General features: G+C 42.0%; 1 protein-coding gene across 1 annotated transcript in view; it reads right to left on the reverse strand.

Annotated features, from left to right (window-relative positions):
• Positions 1 to 4,232: 4,232 nt before the first annotated feature.
• Positions 4,233 to 19,111, reverse strand: part of midn (midnolin) — a 31,863-nt gene continuing 16,984 nt past the window's right edge. Inside the window, exons 5-8 of the mRNA XM_069928182.1 lie at positions 18,468 to 18,851; positions 15,959 to 16,076; positions 14,769 to 15,053; positions 4,233 to 7,317 (exon numbers count right to left, since the gene is read on the reverse strand). Of these exons, the coding sequence (XP_069784283.1) occupies positions 7,055 to 7,317; positions 14,769 to 15,053; positions 15,959 to 16,076; positions 18,468 to 18,851 (1,050 nt within the window). The 3' untranslated portion in view covers positions 4,233 to 7,054. The remainder of the gene's footprint in view (positions 7,318 to 14,768; positions 15,054 to 15,958; positions 16,077 to 18,467; positions 18,852 to 19,111) is intronic.

The following is a 19,111-nucleotide window of genomic DNA, read 5'->3' on the forward strand; positions in this document are numbered from 1 at the left end:
AACACAAATTAAGAGGTTCTAAACCCACCTTAAAATGACATTGAGGTAACTTGTTTATGCTAGGTGTTTATTCTGTCTGGTATGGAGGTGCCAATGCAGAAGAAAGGAAAAAAAATTCCAGAGTTGTTAACATCACAGGCACCAGCATCAAGGACATCTACAAGAGGCAGTCTCAAGAAAGCAGCCTCCATCTTCAAGGACTCCCTCCATATCCAGGCCAGGCCTTCTTCACTCTGCTACCATCAGGAAGATGGTACAGGATCCTGAAGATGAGCTCCCAGAGACACAAGGATTTCTTCCCCTCTCCCATTGGATTGCTGATGAACACCGGACACTACCTCACTTTATCCTATTTTCATGCACTATTTTTGAAATGCCATTTCTAGCAATATTTGCGCGTAATGCTGCAGCCAAACAACCCATCTTGTGATTTTTCAATTTAAAAGTACAAATGTTTGTTAAAAGTTCCTGTAATTTCTTAACATCATCCAGGGAACCATCCCTAGATCGACAGCATTCATGAAAGGCAGAAAGCAATCCTTTATGATTAGGTTTAAAATTATATACTTCCAAACTAAGGTTAAAATCTAAATCCTGTGGAAATCTCAATGTTAAAGAATTTAAGAAACTCCCAATCTGTAAATAACTATTTGCTGAAAATACATGGGATTCTATCTTGAAATGCATTTTCACTCATCTCTTTGTGCTAGGCATTAATTAATTCAATTTAAGGTAGTCCATCCATTGAGCACACTTCAAGATTTAGTTAGCTAAATTTTAATCTTAATATTACCTTTAAATGTGAAAAATACAGAACTGAGGAAGGCATATTGTATCATATGTTTTGGCTATGTCCTCCTCTCTAATTTCTGGCAAGGGGCAATTCACACCTTATCGTTAGTTCTCAATATTTCATTGCTATTTTTGGAGTGATTGGGCCAAATGGATTTACTACTGACCTCTTCACAATCCAATGTAGTGGCTTTTGCTTCCCTCATTGCTAGAAGGGCCATTTTGCTGAGATGGAAAGATGCTGTCCCTCCTATTCTTACTCAATGGTTGTCAGCTGTGATGGTATGTCTCTCTCAAAAAAAAATTGGTGTTCTACTACTGTAATGGGTCTCAACTTTCCCTTTGGAGTTCTTAACTACTTTCAAAATGTAGATTATTCATCTCTGCTTTTTTGAGCTTTTGTTATTATTAGTAGTGGAATCCTTAACTTGGCCAGCAACCCTCATAAGGTGGGGTTTGATTCTTAACCCTAAGAATGCTTTTACTTTTTTCCCCTATTTAATAACACGTTCATATGTACCTTATTCGTCGTTACTCAATACTAAATATTAAATTATATCAAGTAAATTATATTTTATTTTGCATATATTAAAACCAATAAAAAGATTGATAAAGAAATTTAAACATACAGCATGGTAACAGGCCCTTTTGGCCTATGCTGCCAATTTCACCCAATTGACCTACACACCGGCTAGGTTTTGAATGGTGGCAGTAACCAGAGCACCAGGAGGAAACCCATGCAGATACAGGGAGAATGTAAAATCTCCTTACAGACAAGCACAAGATTTAAACCCTAGTCACTGGCGCTCAAGTGTTGTGCTAACCATGCCACCATTTATCATGACAAATTCTGATCAGAGCTTGCTAAAGTTTAGAGGAACCCACACTAATTTGCTTGCTAGAGGGAATATCTTAACAGAAAAGATTGCTTTTCTCCTCCCTCAATCCATATTTGGAAGGGATCTTCAGTAATCAGCACCTAGCATAGGCTCTTGATGGCGAAAGATCAAACAGAACAACTGGTCCAAAACAAAGTCCCTATTCGGTATACATTTGGACAAAATTAAGCAGTTTATTCTATTCGTTGATACCTTAAAAAAAATGTGATTGCGTTACTGGTCAAGTTGTTCAAAATTCTTGAGAGCAAAGGTTTGGTGAATTAAGGATCGGTCTGATATTACTGAATAAAGGATTCACAGGAGCAGACAAACCACTGAAAACTGAAGCTGAATTATCAGAATATTTGCGGCATGCTTAAAGTAGTGGCAGCGCAGCTATTACAGCACCAGTAGTGGCAGCGCAGCTATTACAGCACCAGTAGTGGCAGCGCAGCTATTACAGCACCAGTAGTGGCAGCGCAGCTATTACAGCACCAGTAGTGGCAGCGCAGCTATTACAGCACCAGTAGTGGCAGCGCAGCTATTACAGCACCAGTAGTGGCAGCGCAGCTATTACAGCACCAGTAGTGGCAGCGCAGCTATTACAGCACCAGTAGTGGCAGTGCAGCTATTAGTACAACACTATTACAGCACCCCCTTGCATCTGATGAAATGGTGCAGCCGAGATAGGTAAACTGGTTGACCGTTTTGAGTTTTGTGTGCCCGATGGAGATGTGGGGGGGCTGGTAGTCATGGTGGGGAGCTGGCTGATGGAGGACCTCAGTTTTCTTCAGGCTGACTTCCAGGCCAAACATTTTGGCAGTTTCCGCAAAGCAGGACGTCAAGCGCTGAAGAGCTGGCTCTGAATGGGCAACTAAAGTGGCATCATCTGCAAAGAGTAGTTCACGGACAAGTTTCTCTTGTGTCTTGGTGTGAGCTTGCAGGCGCCTCAGATTGAAGAGACTGCCATCCGTGCGGTACCGGATGTAAACAGCGTCTTCATTGTTGGGGTCTTTCATGGCTTGGTTCAGCATCATGCTGAAGAAGATTGAAAAGAGGGTTGGTGCCAGAACACAGCCTTGCTTCACGCCATTGTTAATGGAGAAGGGTTCAGAGAGCTCATTGCTGTATCTGACCCGACCTTGTGGGTTTTCGTGCAGTTGGATAATCATGTTGAGGAACTTTGGGGGACATCCGATGCGCTCTAGTATTTGCCAAAGCCCTTTCCTGCTCACGGTGTCGAAGGCTTTGGTGAGGTCAACAAAGGTGATGTAGAGTCCTTTGTTTTGTTCTCTGCACTTTTCTTGGAGCCTTTGGAAGACTACACAAAAGAGTCTGGAAAAACAACCAACTGAAAAACCTCACAAAGATAAGCGTATACAGAGCCGTTGTCATACCCACACTCCTGTTCGGCTCCGAATCATGGGTCATCTACCGGCACCACCTACGGCTCCACCAGCGTTGTCTCCGCTCCATCCTCAACATCCATTGGAGCGTTTACACCCCTAACGTTGAAGTACTCGAGATGGCAGAGGTCGACAGCATCGAGTCCACGCTGCTGAAGATCCAGCTGCGCTGGATGGGTCACGTCTCCAGAATGGAGGACCATCGCCTTCCTAAGATCCTGTTATATGGCGAGCTCTCCACTGGCCACCGTGACAGAGGTGCACCAAAGAAAAGGTACAAGGACTGCCTAAAGAAATCTCTTGGTGCCTGCCACATTGACCACCGCCAGTGGGCTGATAACGCCTCAAACCGTGCATCTTGGCGCCTCACAGTTTGGCGGGCAGCAACCTCCTTTGAAGAAGACCGCAGAGCCCACCTCACTGACAAAAGGCAAAGGAGGAAAAACCCAACACCCAACCCCAACCCACCAATTTTCCCTTGCAACCGCTGCAATCGTGTCTGCCTGTCCCGCATCGGACTTGTCAGCCACAAACGAGCCTGCAGCTGACGTGGACTTTTTACCCCCTCCATAAATCTTCGTCCGCGAAGCCAAGCCAAAGAAGAAGATTACAGCACCAGTGACCAAGGTTTGAATCCCATGCTGTCTATAAGGAATTTGGATGTTCTCCTTGTGTCTACATAGGTTTTCTCTGGGTGCTCTCACTGTTCAAAACATACCAGAGGTGTAGGTCAATTGGATGACGAGGGCTTGTGGACCAAAGGCCCTATTACTGTGCCACATGTCAAAATTGAACATTTTTCTTTGAGGATTTTTGTGATAGAAGTGGTCTGAGACCAAGATATAAAAATAATTGTCAATATATGAAAGACAGCAAGTGCAAAAGGGCAGATATGAAAGTTTACACTTTGGCGCAGGGATCTCTTTCATTTATATATATATATATATTTATATATCACACAAGAAAACAGTTCCTGGTTTTTTTTAAAAAGGTAAAAGATACATCACAGCAAATATACCATCTGGTGAGAAACAAAACTTTTGCTTTTGGTTATCAATTTTTAGCAAATACAAAAAGTTCTTATGAATATCAAAAAATATAGCAGAAGGAAAAACAAGAACCTACAATAATAAAGCAAGACACAAAACATGGAAAATATGTTTATCACCAACATTTGGCATTTTATTATTTATACCTGTGGAGTTGCTTTTTTCCCTCCAATGCTATACAAAAACCTAATACAAGTTTGTACATGTTCAGATTACCACATAACAACCAATTACTGTATGTCCCACAAACCATTGTCAAGTCCTAATGATACATGCATGTAAGTTTATCTACATACCAATACATAATTTACTGTTTTCTGCTTCATTCCAATGCTTAGGATGACAATCCGTCAACCCTCTTGTCTTGCCAAGTGTATAAGGCAGAGGTAAATGCAAAATCCCACGTGACAATAATATTTTGGTTAAATTTAATCAACCCCCAACCCGAGTGAACTACAAAGCCCATTCCAAGTCACAATGAAATGTATTGCTTAGAATTATGGAAACTGCTGCAGATTCCATGGAGGAGATTTTGCATCAACCCTGGCCATGTTCAAACTGTGATGTTGCTCTTCCACCCCCCCTCCCCCCCAAACTTTCAAAGCACAAATAAATACCTAGTTCACAGTCACCATTTTGGTTTTATAAATTAATACAGTCACATTTGTGCTACACCTGCCTAGCTAGAACATTGTATCTTTTTCTTTTAAAATTGGCTACAAGAATACAGACTATTTAAATGAGGTGTTCATACATTTAACCCTCACCAACAAATTGGTGAATTAATGCTTCTTTACGTTTTGTTTAAAACCAGGATAGGGGCACAATGGAAAGCACACAGTACAAAGTCAGTTAAATATATATGTTTATATATAAAAAACCTACAGTAAATACAAGCAGGAGTGAACACAAACAGAAGTGGGATGTTATAATGTGTGCCTAGTCATTAGGGTACAGGACAAGACAGGTCCAGATGGCACACTACAATGGCCTTGCAGGGTCTTGGTCACACACGCAATGGAGGCACAGCCTAGTTGCATCTAAAATGAAGCTTGGAATAGAGTGTTAACATTTTTCTTTGCACAGTAGCAAGCGGAAACAAGTCTCAATTCAATGACAAAGACAGGGAAAACACCGACAATAGGTAGACACAGAAAAAGAGTGGGGAGAGCAAAGAATGAGTGGGGTTGTTACAGCACTGGTCTTTCCATAGACTGTAGATAGGCGCATGAGTGGAGGGGTTGGGGGGCAGTGGAGGAATTCTCCCAGTTGAAGCCAAGGACACAGAAGTAGAAGTAGACTTGGGATCCAAAAGGCACTTGTGTCCCTGACACCAGTGAGAAAGAGACTGGGTTGTGACATCACAGTATTGCAACGGTTGAACCTTAGGTACTTCAAATACAAATCTTAATTTGTCCTTTTGGATACATTGCCAGATAGGCACAGAGCCAACTGTTTTGAACACACCTCACACTGAATTTGTGTTGTGATCAGCATCTGCCACACATTTCAAATTCATTTCAAACTGGGCCCCATCACAGAGCAGAAAGCTAGTTTTGCAGTTAGAGTGCAGAGAGGTTTGCCAGAAACTGCCAATAGATTCTAGGTACTGAATTTCTCCAGGGTATGCAGGCTCATGCAATATGTTTTGATTTACAAACCCCACCCTTCCCCACCAGCCCTGTCATATGTGCTCTCCGAACACGCTCCAAAATGCAAATGTGTTTTTAAAACTAAGATTGGTGGGAAGTTCTGCCTATTTTCTTGAAAAGGATTAAAACTTGTACCATTGGACTAAACAGACAAGACTTGCATTGAGTCAACCAAGCCCCAGGCCTGCAATCTACTAATTACCCTTTCCCCCAGCCCAACTCAATGCCGATCAATGGGACTGCACTGAAAACAGAAAAAACAAGTGCAAGATGTGGCTTGCAGAAAGTAATAATAGAGATAACCAATAATAGATCTTGCAATTTATCTACAGTCTATATTAGCTAGCACTGTACCACAAGTGTACCTCTAAGTGATCTGGCTCAGTTGTATAGGGAAATTACTGATTTTAAAAATAGGAGTTTATTCTACCTCATTGTGCAGAGCTTCCCAGCCCCCTTCCCAAAACAACAGGATGAAAGTGACTGAATTTAATGTCACACTCTCACGAGAACAGTTCTACTCGTGTCAGCAATTTAATCCTTTCCCCTCAAGACACCATGCATCACAAATAAGATACAGAGCAATACCCACTTTTCTCATTTCCAAAAGGTTAACAGACACCTGTCGCCATGGACACACCCAGTCACCACTGAATCTTATTCAAATGAAAGCTACCTGTTGTCACGCTCTTAATAATGTGCAAAATTTCAGTGAACTAAATGCTTTCAGAGTGTTGGTGAACAATGCTACATACTCTATGTTTTTTTTTAAAACTTCATTTCTTTCCTTTCTGAGAAAAGTACAGACCACCCTCCTCCTCAGCAAGACAAAGGAGGCATTTTTGCAATTTATAGCGCTCCTGCTACCTTTAAGTGAAAAACAGTGCAACCATGGCAACAAGCAGCCTTACTGTGCAGCTTTTGTCATCAAGAGGAAAGGCATTCTCAAGTCCAGACATGCCAAGTCTTCTCTGATCTCCATCATAATTGACCATTGTGAAAGGCAGCCATACTTGGTCACCGAAGACCCACCAACTACGCTGTTAGATCCACTTAATCACATGACTTTTCCACTTTGAACTGCAGACGGCGTTCATGTTTTGTGGGAACTAAATGTTTTTCAGATGTACAGTCCTGATTTCAGGAGACCACATTTTAAACCCTCTCCCATCTTCTGTATGTATTCCATTTGCAATCTCCAGAAGTTTGCTCAGAGTCCATCTGGTCGCTGAAATCAAAAGTGAAGTCCTCCCTTTTATGCCCCATGCCAGGTAGGTCTATGCCACAACAAATTCAGATTTGAGATCAGCTTTGACCTCAGGCTTCCACACAGAATCCTCAAAGTCCAAGTCTAGGCTGCCATCGCTGGATACGCTGCTGTTGCTATTTGTGCGGCTCGACTTGCGGTTGGGCAGCCACTGATATGGCGCCCTGGCGTCCCGTCGAGCCTTCCTGCGCATCCTCTTCTGTTGCATCAGCAGCTGCAGGCGTTCCACTTTGCAGCGCGTAGCACGGTTCTCCGTCTGTCTCAGTCGATCACCTGCAAGACCAGTATAGAAAGTCAGCCAGTGAAAAGATTGGGTCTGATGTACAAATTTCATACATTATACCATATACTTGTGTAATAGTAGAGTTTTGAGGACCAATTTTTCAGGTCAAATTTGGAGGGGGTCGACTTTTACACAGATACTACTCTTGACCATGGTAACTACCTGCGTTGGTCAAGGCGTTGGGTGCTCGGATGGCTGGGACCACATGGTTATGTCCTCATTTATAGTGTCAGGAGCACAGATGGGCGGGAGGCCGGGACAAGGTTTTACAGTTGAACCGCCATATAGGCAAGACAGCCATGGACAAAAATACAGGGGTGGGGGGGGGTGGGTGGAGTCAACTATTACATGAATATCACTTCAAGTATACAAAGTAACAGGGACTTTTCATATCTACAGGGTGTACTGGAAACATCAGGGTAACAGTCCCTTTGGCCCATGAGCCCATGCTTCCCAATTACAGCAAATTGGCCTACACCCAATATATTTTGAACAGTGGACAGAAACCTGGAGGTAATCCAGACATAGGGAGAATGAACAAACTCCTTGTATAGACAGCATGGGGTTGAACCCCCAACCTGTTTGCTAACCGTGCCTGTTGCTTCTCCAGCATTGGGTTCAAATGGAATACAATCAGACCTAATGAGCTCAAAAAGGGTTAAAACACTGAAGATAAACATGGTTGTATTAGTCATAGAAACCCATTTCAAAAAAAACTTGCTACATCCCATTGAATGGAATTAAATAATTGCCAGTACATTACAGAAGATCAATCCTGCATTGGAAACTCATGGGACTTGTATTGATTGAACATCAGTGCTGGTGCATTCATTCATTACCATGGGAACAGAAAGCTAAAGGCTATTCCTATGGCTTCTACAGATCTTCCTTTAATAGAATACATGATTTAAAGAAACAACAGCACTTAATGCCTCCACACCACTTGATGTGCTTTTAGTTTGTTTGAAGGATGGTGAAACACATTAATAACCAGGATCTGATCGTATGTTTTTTTTAATGCAATGATCAACTGATATTAGACATATTGCATCAAGTTCCCATCATCTTTAATCAAAGAGATTAAGAAACTAATTAGGATTTTAGCAAAGTTTTTTTTTATTTTACAAACACCACAAGAACTTTTTTTGTAGAATTATCCCAATCTAATATTCTACCTTTGGTCTTCTGCAATGACTCAGCTGGCTTATTCAATGATTCTCAAATGTGACACATTCCAGATGTAATTTCCAACAGTCAATTGCAGCTGAGACAACCCTATGGTTGCAATGCCCAAGAGAAGGGAAGACCAACCAATTTCTTTGCTCTTAATCAGGATCCACAATCTGTTTCTAAGAAGCAGTGCTTGCAACTGTCACACAAGACCAGTATTAAGACCAGCTACGAGACTAACCAATGGTCATCACATAGAACGATGGAAGCTTTTGTCAAGGGAATATTCAAGTTGGTCAAGATCTTGGAGGGATTGCCCCATGATCAAAACACTTTTCAGGAGGCACACTGGATTCTGAAGCAAAAGCAATCTGCTGGAGGAACTCAGTGGAAATTTGACCAAAAATATTGAACATTCTTTCCCTCCTACTGATGCTACTTGACCTGCTGAGTTATTCCAGCGGATTGGTCTTTGTACCATTTTCAGGATACAAGGCATCTTGCTCCTTTATTAAACTGTGTAGCAATGCAAATTCCAATATTTGGATTTATTCCAAGAACATGTGTAGGATATAGATGGGACAGAATAGCCTTCCATCCAATCTATTGTACAAATGAACAATTTTAAATGGACATTGTGGTGTTCAGTCCACATTGTGACCATCTATAAATTGTCACGAGGTACTCTATTCAAAACTGCTATTGCTATTTTAGCTATTTACTCTGGACGACAGATGGACAGAAAGATTGAAAAGATTACATTCCAGTAGCTTATGAAAATATTCATTTCCCTTTCTGCCAAAAGTCCATGTAATCAACATAATTTTATTCAGGGCTGCACTTCAGCATCAAATTCTGGGGAAGTCCTTTTTGAAGTTTAAGCAAAAGAGGATGCCATTTCCTGTTTTAGACCGTCTTGTCATTGCCGCCACAGTCTTGGGTATTATTTGGCTGCATTTACAGACGGACAAAACCATCTCATCATCTGCCCATTCATATACTAGCCTTATGATGGGTGTTTTAATAACAAGGTTGCCCATTATGCAACTGACTCTCACTTTCCCAAATCATTTTACCAACTACAAAAACCTCATCACTGATGCAAGATACCCAAATAGAACCACTATGACATAAAATGTGCAAACAGAGGCAGTCAACTTTTCTTTAATTTTGAAAATAAATTTGGATATACAGCACGATAATAGGCTTTTCCAGCTCAGGAGCCCATGCTGTCCAAAATGACCTACAACCCTTTACGTTATGAAAGGTGGGAGGAAACCAGGGCACCTTGAGGAAATCCACGCAGACATACTGTACAAACTACTTACAGACAGGACCAGATTTGAAATCCTGGAGCTGTAATAGCTATGTGCTAACTGCTAATACTAACCATGCCACAGTAGTACAGGACTCCGTTCTGACAGAAGATCACAGGCCAGATGAATTCATTGTTTCTTTCTAGAAATGCAACCAGACTTGCTGAGTGCTTCCAGTATATTCTGATTTTATTTCAGATTTTTTATATGCTCCCATTATTCAAATACTGCAACCAATTAATGCCCAACAAGATCCAATTAGCATCCAGATTCTACGATTTTAGTTTGGGATACGGAAAGAACCATTTCACATGATCTCTTGCGCCCAGCTGAGTAGGCAGATCAGATCTCAGTTTAAAAATCCTAAATGGAGTGAGTAGCTGAGTTTCTATTCCAAGGCTTTTCTGGCAAACCTGGGAGAACACAATGTTCAGCCAAGTTCACCAATCAACCCTCAAAATTCTGGAGCTTTAGCCAATGGACCTCCCCCAAAGGGAAATACATCAATTCAAAACTATGGCCATTTCTTCCAAACTGTTGCTCCCTTTAAAGCAGACAACAGACTCACATATCACTGCAAGAAGTCCCTTACTAACCACAGAGCATCTAATGCATCCTATAGCAAAATGATCATTTTAGGCAACTTTCTGTCCTGCAAGTCTCTATATTTTTTTTAATATAGTAACGGCTTAGAGATTTCTTTTTAGGCAACCACAGGTTTAAAAATACCTGGCAGCGTTTAATAATGCAACTGAGTCCAAAACTTGTCCTTGGGATCCTTTTGTGATGCAGTAAAGGAAACTTCACTGATTAGTTTTCTGCCTTTGGATGTGGGGGGAAAAAGACCAATGCAATCTGACTTGTATGAATGGTAATGAGAGGGGGGAAATGGCAAGGAAGTTGTTAACTGCAATCATGCTTTTGCCCTCTACCAACTGCATCCCTGCTCAAACAAGAAATAACCCAGGGGTTTCTGTGTGGAGTTACAAGTTACATCAAAACTAATTGAAGCTAACCGATGCCAACATGAAGGTTCTGTGATAGTTTGAACAAATACCTGGAACAAAAACAGAGATGGAAACCACAAGCTACACTATATGCATCTTCCTGTTCCAAACGCCTACAATCTTCCCCTCCCCGCCCACACCACCACCCCCCCCCCCCCACCCCCTGACCCTGCACACACACTACCTTCCCCTTCAACACCACTATTGCTGTGTAGGCAGAAAGAATGCAAATACTGATAAACCTATTCCCTGCAGGGTCTCCACACCTGTCAAACAAATCCGATAAAAGTGTTTCATTGTTCCCCTCTCAGGCTGATTAATTCTCATCACAGCTTTTGCGCGCACACAAAAATTCTCTGCGGGCATGAAAAAAAGAGCCCAAATTGCATGCATTTAAAAAATTTTCTTCAGGATGCATTTAAGGCAAGTTATTTGCACATTAGTTTTCTTGCAACAGCGTACTTTCTCTTCCTTTTTCTATTACTGCAGCTCCTCAAATGCAAACAGAAAGGTATTTGTAGTTCCAGACAGTTTGCAATCACTCAATTCTTAAAGAGGCATTACCCAAAATTACTTGCCAACTCTCGGGCCCTTGTCAATTTCCACTGGGGCAGATCTTTAACCTTCACCTTGTGTCAGACTTACCCCAGGCCAACTCATTACATCTATAAACCAAACATCTTTGCATGGGCACACAGTTCCTCAACATTGCACAGTGGGAATTACAGCCACCTGTTAAGTCAGTCTGCAAACACTGCCTCAAGGTCTACTATTGGGGCCGTTACTACAAATGATGCATCACGAGGTGGAAACTGAATTCTGTTTCCTGATCATTGTGTTCAATGACCCCACTTGTTCTTGCAGTTGCAGGTTGCTCATCGATAGCAGTAATAAAGTGAGATGTGGTTAACTTTATCACAGTTCATTCATGTATGTGTTTTAGGGTGTGGAATCTGCTAACATTTCAAGTTATTGAAATAACCTTCCTCCTTTGGTTCACCTTGCTCCAACTGTTAAAAACTCAAGTAAACACCAAAGAAGTTTTGCCTCCCCAGAGAAGTGAAGCAGAAAGAAAAGCCGCTGTGCGATGCACCTGGAGGATACGGACGTGGTTGATTAGAGGAAGTATTACTGAGGTCACACAGGCACTTGTTTCTTTGAAATACTCAGGAGGCTGCAGAAGTTAGCTCTATGAATGGTAAAATGTTCCAGTGGCTTGAAGTCACAAAGAATGAGTTTCAAAAAAGTGGCAGTGGTGAGATTTGAATTATTGTTGAAAGGTAGGATAATGAAACTTAGAATTCAAAAGATCATACCACTTTAATGATAAGACAGCATTGCCCCATCAGATGACAGGAAAGAGTAGGAAAAAACTCAGGCTAAATCTTCCTCAGATACAGCAGTAGCATTTAATTCTTGAACAATTTGAGAGCTCTAGAGTAATTAACTGCTATGGGGACTTGTGGAGTACAGGCTGATTTTATTTGGGAGTGTTCACTTTTGCAAAAAAAAAAATTTTCATTCAAGAGATGAAGAAACCAATGGCAATAGAAGATGTGCAAGAAACAAGTAGCGATCAAAATTAATTAAGCAGCATCTTGGAAATGCCTTCAGCTATGCAATTTACAAACTCAGACAAAAAAAACAGCACTGGAGACTTAGCACTAAAAGAAAATGAAGTGGCGGTCAGAGGGCGACCCATTTTTAGATTTGAGCCACAGTCGAGAAAATCCAATGAATACTCTGATACCAAGAAATAATTAGTCTCAGAATTCTTTCTATAAATAAAAAAGGGGAGGTGGTAACAGTGCACGGCTGTGACTATGCCCTGCTTTGATGCATAAAGCATCATTGTAAACTATTTCAAGAGGATTTAAATTATTCATGGCTGCGTGCACTGCAGTCAATGGCCTCTCTTGCAATTTCCTCATTCCGTTCCAAGCTGCTGACCTCATCTACTACAATGTCAGCTATCTCCCCATTTGTATGAATACTATTCTCCTTGTTTGGGTCTTTAAATAGTAAGAGAGAATAGAAATACAAAAGACGCCTCAAAAGAGGGAGGGAAAAAATCCAACAAATTCTTTCATAAATTTCTCTATTTACTCTTCATAGTTTGCGTTGAATGATGTACATTCAGCATGAAGTCAGCGAAACACATTAAGAGGCTCTCCTCAGTTCATGCGGCAGATGTTTCAGAAGCTGATAATTACAGCCATGCAGAAGAGGAGCCTTCACAAGCTGCTGAAGCCGGAGGAACAAAAATAAAGCAGCCCAGGTACAGCCAAGTCCAAGTTACGCCCAATGATCCAGCATTCCCAAGGTACCAATCCTTGTTAATTCCTCCGGCTCCCCAGTGACGGCTGTTCTATCCGGTTTGACTTTATCAACAGCTGTTGCAGCTCAAGAAACGCACATGCTACTGCTATTGGCTAACACTCTCTCTGCTCAAGACAGCCTCTGGTAAGAGTTCACTGAAGAGAAAACCAGAGAACTTTTAAAATGCTCTCAAATGCATCAAGCCCCATGAAGCCAGTTTGACATTTAACTTCACCGTGCACAGTACAACAATGCCACCCCCCCTCACTGATCCTATCAGCCCTATCCATGCTTCATTCATCCTATATGGATTTTGTTTTTCACCATTACTTCCATCTGTAACCATCCCCTCCATTCATCTTCAGAATAAATATTGGCAGCTAGGAGACAATTGGGGCCAGAGTTTTCCCTCATTTTACCCTTGGATACGTAGTTCCTGCAGATACACCAGAGTAACTGTCAGAAATACATTTGCTGGCCAAATTTCATTAGTTTATGCACAAGGGAAATAGATTACTGAACCAGGTGCCTAATGAAGATGGAAACGTACTTTTCTCTCAAAATGGGTCAATGCCCAATGGGGCAAGCTATTTATAGCCAGTCCTATTTGTTCCTTGATTAATCGTGTTGCATAACAAAAATGAGCAAAACTCAATTCTTTTAACAACATTTAATTACCTGCTATTTTACATTTCCCAATATGGCAATCTATCCAATGACCATGTTCTTCAAACTTTCTAATCTCAGGTAGTCCTCAGAAGTCCTGGCAAAAATTCCCAAACATCACAAAGCAGCAAGCACTACATCAGGATGGCAGGAAATACACCATTTGCCTTCCTGAAAATTATCAATTCTTCACCAGCTCTTGATCAGGGAGGGAGAGAGACATTTCCCAAAAACTATTCCCCTCTGGAAGCATGTTTGCTTGGCTCAATGGGGAAGTCACTCATGATCCCAGCACTATGTGCACCTCAATGCAAAAACTGAGGGAGGGGGGGGGGGGTGGTGGAGAGAAATGTCCAAAAGAAATAGGAGCAGAAATCACTTATTCAGCCCATTGAGTCTGCCCCAGCATATAATCATAGGTTGATACATTTCACCACTCACTACCCACCCTTCTTCCCTGATGCCCTGGCAAATCTCTCCCTTAAATACACCACAAATCTGTGGCAACAAATCCCACAGATCTCAGAAAAAGAATTTACTACCCTTTGGCTGAAAAAATTCCTCTGCATTGCTGTTTGAAGCAGACTCTCCCATCATGGGAAATGCCTTTCTACACCTTCTCTGTCCAGACCTTTCAAAATTCAAAATGTTTCAGAGATTCAAAAACTGAATATTGGCCACATGGACCTTTAGTACAACACATCAAAACTCAACAAGAAGTCACTGCATTAAAGAGGCAATGTGAAAGGAAGAAAAAAAGATTTGCAACTTTGCAAATCCAGACTGCGTCACCCCTCCATTTGCAAATCCAGACTGTGTCACATCCCACATGAACTTAAAACAAGTTTTGAGACAGATCATGAAATGTATTTTGCAAATGCAATTGTTTCACAGCTTCGGATCGCGGCTTTTGAGGAAGTCCCACGATAGCCCACAAAACTGTGGCAGGCACAGATGACTCACCGCTCGACTTGCACATCCTGATCTGGCTCTGGCACTGGACGAGGGAATGCAGTGGTTGCTGGACTAGGTCATCGGAGGTAGTTTTGTTTGAGTAGCCTGGAGAAGGTGGCGAAGATGACGGTGGGTTGGGGGTGCACTGGGTCTGACAACGCAGCTGTGCCAGGGACTGCGGCATCCCCTGGTAGTGCCGGGTGGCACTCAGCAGATCATTCAGTATCTGCAGTATGGTGGTGATGTCACGGCGCGGTCTTCCAGTGCTGTCCTGGCAGTTTGGGTGCAAAGTGCCTGATTTGGGAAGAAAAGTCAAATCAATAATGTGTACCACAAAATAGGAAAAGCCCTCTGCCACAACAGTGGCACAAATAGAGAGCTTCCTTCTGTTGGGAGTGACCAATTAAAATCCCTTTAACTGCCACAGCACCAGGAGTGAAGGTAAACAAGTCTATGGATCCTGGGGTCTAGTGTACTGCACAAAGTGCTGGAGAAACTCAGCAGGTCATGACATGAAGGAACTGGAGAATATTCCCCAGGTGGAGGAACAAACACTACACAATGCACTTGCGGCAGAGAAGAAAAAAGGCTCCTAATGAAGGAAGGAAATAAAACAAAACAGGGTTGGTTAAAGCCTTGACAAAGGGCTCAAGCCAGAAACTTCATGATCTTCCCAAAAATGAGGACAACTTGGCTCAGCAGCATTAATGCTTCACTGGAAGTGAGAGCAGTTACTTACACATTTGGCAAGCCTGCACTTCAGGTCAAACAACAAAATGATCAGGTTCTCTTGGTAAAAGAATAACACTGAACAGAGTGAAACACAAAAGTCTGAAGATGCTGTGATTACAGTGAAAACACAAATGCTGAAGGAACTCAGCAGGTTTTTACAGTGTCCATAGGAGGTAAAGATATACAGTATAACTGACATTTCAGGCTTAAGCCCTCCAAGTATACTATAGTTCACTTTACTGAAAACATCATTAATATATCTTTACCTCATATGGATAAAACCTGCTGAGTTCCTTCAGCAATTTGTATTGATACTATGGTTAAAGTCACAATTGTTAATAAAGGGTTCACCAACCTACAGGTAGGCAGCTTTTAATCTGGTTCCCCATCACCTCCAGTTTACAACAACTTTACAACACCTTCACTACTGAAAGAGTTTGAACAGAAAGCAGTGAGCTTTGAATTACCTGAGAAGGTTCCCGAGAAAACCCCAGGGGCGTGATTAACAAAGCTCTCGATGATGGCACCTGGCTTCCGAGACTTGCCCGAAGCAGTCGGACTAGAGTTCCTTGGACTGCAGTCACCCTAAGAGAAGAAATGTTCAACATCAACAGTGCCCAAACTAAAAATACAAAATCAAAATGACCACAAGCATTGTTTTATCTATTTCCCCTCCCTGGACTACGTTACAACTTATTGATTGCAAATCCACAAAGTTGCTAAACCACCCACAACACTTTAGAATATTGCACAGAAAGCAAATAAGGAAATGGATCTCATTTTCTACAGAGGAGTACAACAGTGGAGACCAATTTTCTATGAAAATGTCAGTTTCTTTTGAGATCCCCTCTACCTGAGTGGTTTTTATTTGTGATGTACACTGTGACTGATATCCTACCTCTCATGGAATGCAAGACAGGAACCTGGGAGATCACAAGGCTCACAGAGAAACTGACTGGATCCCCTTCTTCCTGTCAAAGAGATTTCTTGGCCTGGCTACAATGCAGCCAATTGTACTGTTGCACCCAAATCCAGTGTCTTTGCCTCTCAGTTAATTGGACCGATTAACAGGGCAGCTTTACACTAATGCAAACTATACATCACCAGTTAAAGCAATTCCATTCTCTGATAGACCCATCTGAGCTGGTCATTATAGCTAATCAGGGACTGCTCAGCTCCATAATAAATTATCTTAAATTCAACACAATTAATGCTTTTGGCAGGCACAGCATAAAGGCAGCTGACAATTCCCAAAAGAATCCATTGCCCAGACCTGGCTAACAGCAATAACATCAATAAAACATTTTACCATTTCTTTTGCATTCTGAAAGGCAAATTTGAAGCTCAATCCACTAAAAATTGAATGAGAAACTGAACAGCTCTGATAAATTAATATCAGCCAATTACTGTTGCAGAATATCGAACAAAATGCTACACCTTTAAACTAGAAGGGAAGGTGTGGGCAGACAATATTCTTTAATTAATAATATTGCTGGATTTCCCCCAAGATTTTATGTTGAGTACCAGGTTCCCTTTTGTCAATGAAACACAGTCTGCTGGAAGAACTCAGCAGGTTAAACTGCATCAGAGGGAGAACATTTGAAGGGAGACCCTTTAATGACACTGGTTAAATGCAGTGAAGAGGCCAGTGTGACGAGAATATGGTATGATGGGTAGAACAGGGCCACCATATGGCATTGGTGAACTGAGTGGAGGTGAAGCATGACAGACAGTACAAGAGAAACAGAGGGGTTATGGCATATGGGTTAACCATACAGATTGGGTGATTATAGAGTGGCAACTGGAAGCGCAGCAAGGCCACGGTAGACAGAGCATAAGATGGTCTCCAAGTCTGCCTTTGGTCTCACCAATGTGGAGGCGACATTGGGAGCACCTAATTAGGTGCATGTGGACTTTGGCTTCTCATGGAAGAGTTGTTCGGAACACTGGATGTTGGTGAGGGAGGAGGTGTCTGAACAAGCATCACACTTCCTCTGGCTGCATGGAAAAGCACCAGGGGTCATGGAGAGGTGGGCAGTGAGGGATGAACAGAATGCTAAAAGGAGTAGATGTAGGTGGTAGGGTCTAGTTGCAGCTGGTAGAGATTATGGAGAATGTAAACCAGTTCTCCCAGCCCCCAATCCTCCAACTTTTACTTCAACCAGTGACTCCCTAAAAGTGTCAAACTCATGGTGTGGTTGTATTTCCATTGAGATTGCTGTGATTCTATGCCAATTAACTATTCTTGACATTTGCATTTAAATAAACAATGAAGCAGATCAAACTGATGCAGCTTCATGAATGTTTAACACCTATATATGTGAAATTCTACAAGACTTGGAAAGAAGCACCTCAGAAGAAACAGGTCCTTCATCCTAAAGTAATCTGGGACCATCCACCACACATTTACACACAAATTCTACATTAATTCCTTTTTTAAAAAAAATTCCACACTCCAACTCCATTAACCATACTTGGAGCAATATTCAGCAGCTTATTAACTGACCAACCCAGACAACTTTGGCACATGGAAGGAAATTGGGAGATCTCAAAGAAAACCCAGTGGCAGGAACATGCAAACTCCATACGGTACTGGAGGTCACATTGAACAAGTTACTAGAATACATTCACTGGCAGCTCAAATTCTTCTCTTGTCTAGTGATCTTAGAGCTAATTTGAGCATCAAAGTTATTGTTCTTTCCATCCCAAAGATAATACATCACAATTTAGGATCATTTGCTAGTATTTAGAAGCAAAAGGGATTACATAATTTACATTTCCTTGGTGTACACAGTGAGATATCACTTATTATTTAGTTGGAACTAAGCACCAGTTCAGGTCTCATTTCCAAAATCCACTAGAGGAACTCAGCAGGTAAATGTTCATTCCTTTTTCTGCTATCGATGCTGCTCACCTGCTGAATTCCCCAGCAGATGATGCTTTGCTCCAGTCTCTTATCCCATCCCTTTATCATACCTCAGCACAAGATGAAGCAGCGACGTTATGGCTGGTGGTTGATGAGCTGGCCCCATGCGACCTGAAGGTTCCAGCAGTGACTGAAGGCGGCCGTGCTGTGCTAAAGCAGGCGGCGGCGGCTGCAGGGGTCGCCATCGCTTGCTGGCAGGCCGATATGTGGTTACAGTTCGAGGCTCCAACGGTCTGCCTGTGAAGTCCTTGAGTACTGGCAAAGCTGGGAGTGGCTGCCCCGCCACTGCTCTCTCGACTGGTTATTACGTGCCTGTGCTGGAGCTGGCTCCCACCAGCCTGCTGTGCTGCCAACTGGAGCTGAACAAACATCATGTGATCTCCGACCCGCAGGGCAAGTGTCAAAGGTGAACGTCCTGACAGAAAGTCATTGACCTGAAAGATAAGAGCAGGCATATATTAGACTTCAAAGCTGAAAACAGTGGTCACTCCAGCCCTCTTCTGTGCTTGTATTGAAAGTTCATGAAGAACTGTGGAGTTGTAGAGTGAGCCAATATAGTTACCTCTCTATTTAATGTAACTAGTACAAAAATGCTACTCGTCAAAGCAGGAGTCAGCTAATTAACTATCCCATTAATTAAAGAGCAACCATCTTTCAAAAGTAGGTTCTTTAAATTTAAGTTTTTAATTGGGCA

The sequence above is a fragment of the Narcine bancroftii genome, chromosome 3 (genome assembly GCF_036971445.1).
Source record: "Narcine bancroftii isolate sNarBan1 chromosome 3, sNarBan1.hap1, whole genome shotgun sequence".
NCBI lineage: Eukaryota > Metazoa > Chordata > Chondrichthyes > Torpediniformes > Narcinidae > Narcine > Narcine bancroftii.